Source organism: Triticum aestivum, chromosome 6A, assembly GCF_018294505.1.
Source record: "Triticum aestivum cultivar Chinese Spring chromosome 6A, IWGSC CS RefSeq v2.1, whole genome shotgun sequence".
Classification (NCBI taxonomy): domain Eukaryota; kingdom Viridiplantae; phylum Streptophyta; class Magnoliopsida; order Poales; family Poaceae; genus Triticum; species Triticum aestivum.
The window spans coordinates 603,205,981-603,210,469 of record NC_057809.1 but is presented as its reverse complement, the minus strand read 5'-3'; the positions used below and the strand labels follow the sequence as shown (position 1 = coordinate 603,210,469).

General features: G+C 48.7%; 1 protein-coding gene across 1 annotated transcript; it reads right to left on the bottom strand.

The window, feature by feature from the left end:
- Positions 1–782: 782 nt before the first annotated feature.
- LOC123128916 (COBRA-like protein 3) lies at positions 783–4,060 on the bottom strand. The gene is made up of 6 exons (XM_044549030.1): positions 3,804–4,060; positions 3,088–3,167; positions 2,377–2,833; positions 1,764–1,923; positions 1,396–1,676; positions 783–1,290 (listed from the first exon to the last, which is right to left on the bottom strand). The coding sequence occupies exons 1-6, from the start codon at positions 3,871–3,873 to the stop codon at positions 995–997; spliced, it is 1,344 nt and encodes a 447-aa protein (XP_044404965.1). The 5' UTR covers positions 3,874–4,060; the 3' UTR covers positions 783–994.
- Between the last annotated feature and the right edge of the window lie 429 nt (positions 4,061–4,489).

Below are 4,489 nucleotides of genomic sequence, written 5' to 3'. Positions count from 1 at the left end.
GCTTTGTTGGAGTATAATGTCCGGCCCTCTCTCATAGTTCGGTCTGACCAGTGAACTGATTAGATGCACAAACTTGGGGTTTAAAACCCAGTAAACGCAATAAATAATTACGGCTTGCCCCCACTTCCGTTTCGGACTTTTGGATGAGTTGGTTGGAGCATGAATTCAATAACCTCAACAACAACAGGAGGGGTCAGCAAAACAATTGCTAGATCATCTGACCAACAGCATCCTCACCATTTCACCCAAGCATCATTATGTAACTCATACATTTAACTTACTACAGTCTATTGGCTTTTATGCATCTTATCTATCTGTGTAGAGGCTACGTGTCGCTCAATATGCTTTGTATCTGCTCGATGCTACATACATTTTGAGTTAATAAAACACCCTTGATTGAAAAAGTAGGCTTTGTTTCCGCTCAATGCTACATGTCTGAGTTAATAAAACCCCCTTCATTGCAAAAGTAGTGGCAAGTGAGTGGAACAATAGTCTCCCTGAAAAGAAATCTGAAGCAGTTTCATTCGATATATTGTGGATTAGATGATGAAGAAACCAGCAAGCAGCAAGCAGCAAGCGTAGGTTGTGTTGCCGTAGCATGCCCTACGGAGTTGTACAAAGTCTTCTGATTCATATGGTCTCTAGCTAGCACTAAAGATCAAAATGAATCAGCTCAGCAACTTGCTTCCAGCAACAACAGAGGGGTCAGCAAAACAATGCTAGATCATCTGACCAACAGCATCCCCTCCATTTCACCCAAGCATAATTATGTAACTCATACATTTAATTTACTACAGCCATACAATTCAATTGATCAGTTCACCAAAGCTTTGCGGCCACTACAATTTTTGGCCCTATTTAACTTAGCAGAACACATATACACACATCAGCATTCGTCACCCCGTCTCTTATATGCAACTGTGGAACCGAATGAACAGATGACCCTTCGCCGCGCACCTCGTGGAACCCGACAGAAGCTCGCCGACACCGCTCATCAGACATAGTAGGCCAGCAGGGCGGCCAGCGCGGTCCAGAACACCAAGAGCTCGAGCGTCCACGGTTGCTTCATCGGAGGGCTCGCGTTAGGCAGCCATGGATAGGCGTCGGGAGGCGGCATGACGCAGTTGTCGCCGTTGAAGTAGACACGCCGCGGAAAGGCCCACCCTTTCTCGAAGGTGAAGGTCTCCGGGTCCTTCTGCAGAAGTATCTCCGTCTGCGCGTTTCCGAACGGACCGGCTTGGTTGAGCAGATCATTGTAGAACTTCATTCCCCAGAACATCGCGCTGTCGTCTGAAACACAGAGAGGGAGCAATTAAACTCCATCATCAGACAGGAGGGTTTCGGCTCAGAAACCAGTTAAACACAGACGGCTCACAAGGCGACTAATTAACTTACTTATGCGGCCTCCGTACGGGGAGAGCGGCTTGTAGTTGAAGCTGAAGAGCTTTGTGATGTTGTTGAAGTTGGGATGCTGGACAACCAGGTTCCAATCTGTGTAATTCATGCGGTAGTTGAAGTTTGTGATGGTTACTTTGACTCTCCAGTAGTCCTTGTAGTTGAGCTTCACATGCCAGTGCACTTTTACCGGGCACATGTGGGAAGTGCACTGGACAAGAGGCTGGCCGGTGTACTTGCCAGGGCCATCGATGGCGGATTGTAAATAAGGTGAGTTGGGACTGCAAAGTGCATAGGATTCATAAGGAATTTTGCGGAAAATTAAAACCTTAACAGGCGGTAAAGAGTGAACAATTTTGCTAACTCACTTTACACAGCTCCCTGGATGAGTGTTATTGTTTTGGCAGCCGCAAGAGCATGTTGGGCAGCCCACAATAGTGTTGTTATAAAACGACGAGAGAGCTACGCAGCAGGTTGGGGTCTTCTGAGCAAGAAACTGGGAGTAGGTGCAGGTTACATTCCATGTCACTGTGAATAGAGAATTTCTTGGTTAGAACCCCACTAATAAATATAAAGAAAATCAACAGCAACAATGCCCCGTTTTTAATAAAAATGGGGAGGGGGGAAACCCCTCTTGATAAATAAAAATTAACAGCAACAAAACATAAAAAACATATGTGGAACCAATCCGATGCTTCCTGCATTAGACATGCAATATTTGCAAGAGAACAAAACTGGCTAAAATAGGTAAGTAAATATGAGCTGACTTCGATCCTAGGTGATGAACATGAACTCATGTCCCTTAGAGAATGTATCACTTCTCATTTGAATGGTTTGAATCCTTTTACTAATCCTACACATATTACTATAACATAGCATTCATTCATGACTATTAAGGAGCAGAAACATGCTAAACTAGTAGTAAGTGCTGAAGCAATTGATAGATAGCAAGCGGCGAGGGGCAATAGGTGGGCAACTTACTAAGAGCTTGGGTCGTCCTGCGCCCGTCACCGATGAGAAACTTGGTGGGCCTCACAACAGTAGCACGGCCGCATGTGTAGCCCGGGCCCGGGGTCTTAAGAGTGAAGTTTCTGGGCAGCTTAACCGTCTTATTGGTAGTCCCAGAAAGGCCTACACTGATCTGGAAGGAGGAGGCGGCATTTGCCGGGTCCTGGTTAAACGTGCTTATAACCCCTCCCTTGCAGCAGTTGCCGACTTGGTCTTTGTACGGCGTCCCCGGGAGAAGATCGATGATGGTGGGATCTCTCTTGCAGCAATGGGGAGGGTTGGTCTTGAACTTGGAGCAGTCGCCCTGCTCGGTGGTCTGAGCCCCCACCATGGACCAGATGACCTCCTTCTTGGCCCAGGTCCACCCCAGCTGCCACCCGGGCGCAGATATGTGCCGGAACTGCTGGTAGTTGTATATTGTGACCATTGCCTGTGCATGACAAGTTTGGAAGAAGAAGAAAATCATGACACACACAGGTACAGGGTGAGCAGATATGAATGCACAATCACTTTTGAGTCGAGTAGTCCACTATATATATTGCTTGTAGCAGAGTTTGTTTGTATGTAGCCGGTCACTGGCCATGCTACTTACTTGTTGAGGTCATCAAAACCTCGGTAAAAATCAATGCTGGCCTAATTCATAGTTTGGGATGAGAGACAGACAGATGTTGAAGTGCTACTCACAACATAACCATCAGGAGTCCACTCTTTAAGATCCCATTTTATGGTGATGTTCCCGTTCGGATCTAGCGAATCGTACGCCTCTGCGAGAACAAGAAGGAAGTAAGAGGGTTAATTGGCACGTCAGATGCACAACGAACACATGCTTGTTCCAATCTGCAGGAATGTATCCTGCAAATCAGGTTCTTTTTACCAGCACAACAAACGCAGTTGACTGAGACGTTCTAGCTAACTAACTAAGTAACTGTCTGTAATTCACTTCAGTTGCGAACACATCGGCGCGAGGATGTTTCAACCAACTAATTCGCTTAAGAATCAGCTTGAAGCTCAAGACAGTAGTAGCAGGGTCTATCTATTCTACAGTGCGGCTCAAGTTGTTTTAATCTAGCAGCACAGCAGACACACTTGACTGAGATGTTTTTACTAACTAACTACTAGTGTATTTCGCTTCAGCTGTGAACAGATCAGAGCTCGGCGCAAGGATGTTTTTACTAACTAACCAATCCACTTAAGAGTCAGCTTGAAGCTTGAAGCTCAAGATAGTGTGGAAGCAAGCTTGAAGCTCAAGACAGCAGCAGCGTGCAAGAAACGAGCTGAATTGGTAACCCAGCGGGACAGACACCGACAGGACCGACGAGACGGGGGCAGCAGGCATCCACCCACCCATCCGCACGCGCGCGAGCAGAACCGAATCAGAGGACGGAGGAGGGGAGCCGCACCTGTGGCGGCCGGCGCGGAGAGGAGCAGCGCCGCCGCGAGCAGCAGGGCGCAGCCAGAAAGCGCCGCCATTTCGTGCCCCGCCCACACTCTCTCTGCTCCACAGGCCACTGCTCCAGTCGGAGCGGACGGAGGTGGGGGGAGGTGGAGATCTGGGGCGGGAGGCGGACAGCGGGCAGAGGGCAGGTGGTGGGCTGCGACGAGACACGGAGGCGCACCGTGACTTCCGTCCGTCCGGTGGGGGTGGGGGTGGGAATAGGAGTGAGCGGTACTTAATCGCGTTGAGGGGCGGGCAGACGGTGACGGCACACCCTCGCCACAGCCTGTTTCTGACCGGAACGCTCTTTCCAGAAAGGGTTCCAAGGAAGGTCCCGAAGGGCCTAGAAGCTGGTGCGCAACGACCCCAGGAGGAAATTAGTTAGGCTGGTGTATATTTAGCCTGTTTTAAATTGTTGTCGGTGACAAAAACAGGTACAGTATAAATTTTTCGACCTAATTTGATCCAGCTTTAAAAGAGAGTACACCCGTCTAGAGCGTCTCCAACACCGGCCCTCGAAACCGGCATAGCATTTGCCCCCGTACGTCGACATGGGCCGGCCATCCAATGCTTGCCCCAAAACCTCCGCCCTGAAACAAACACGGGGAAAGTGTAGACCCGTGAGATGAAAGATGGGTGGGTATTTATTAC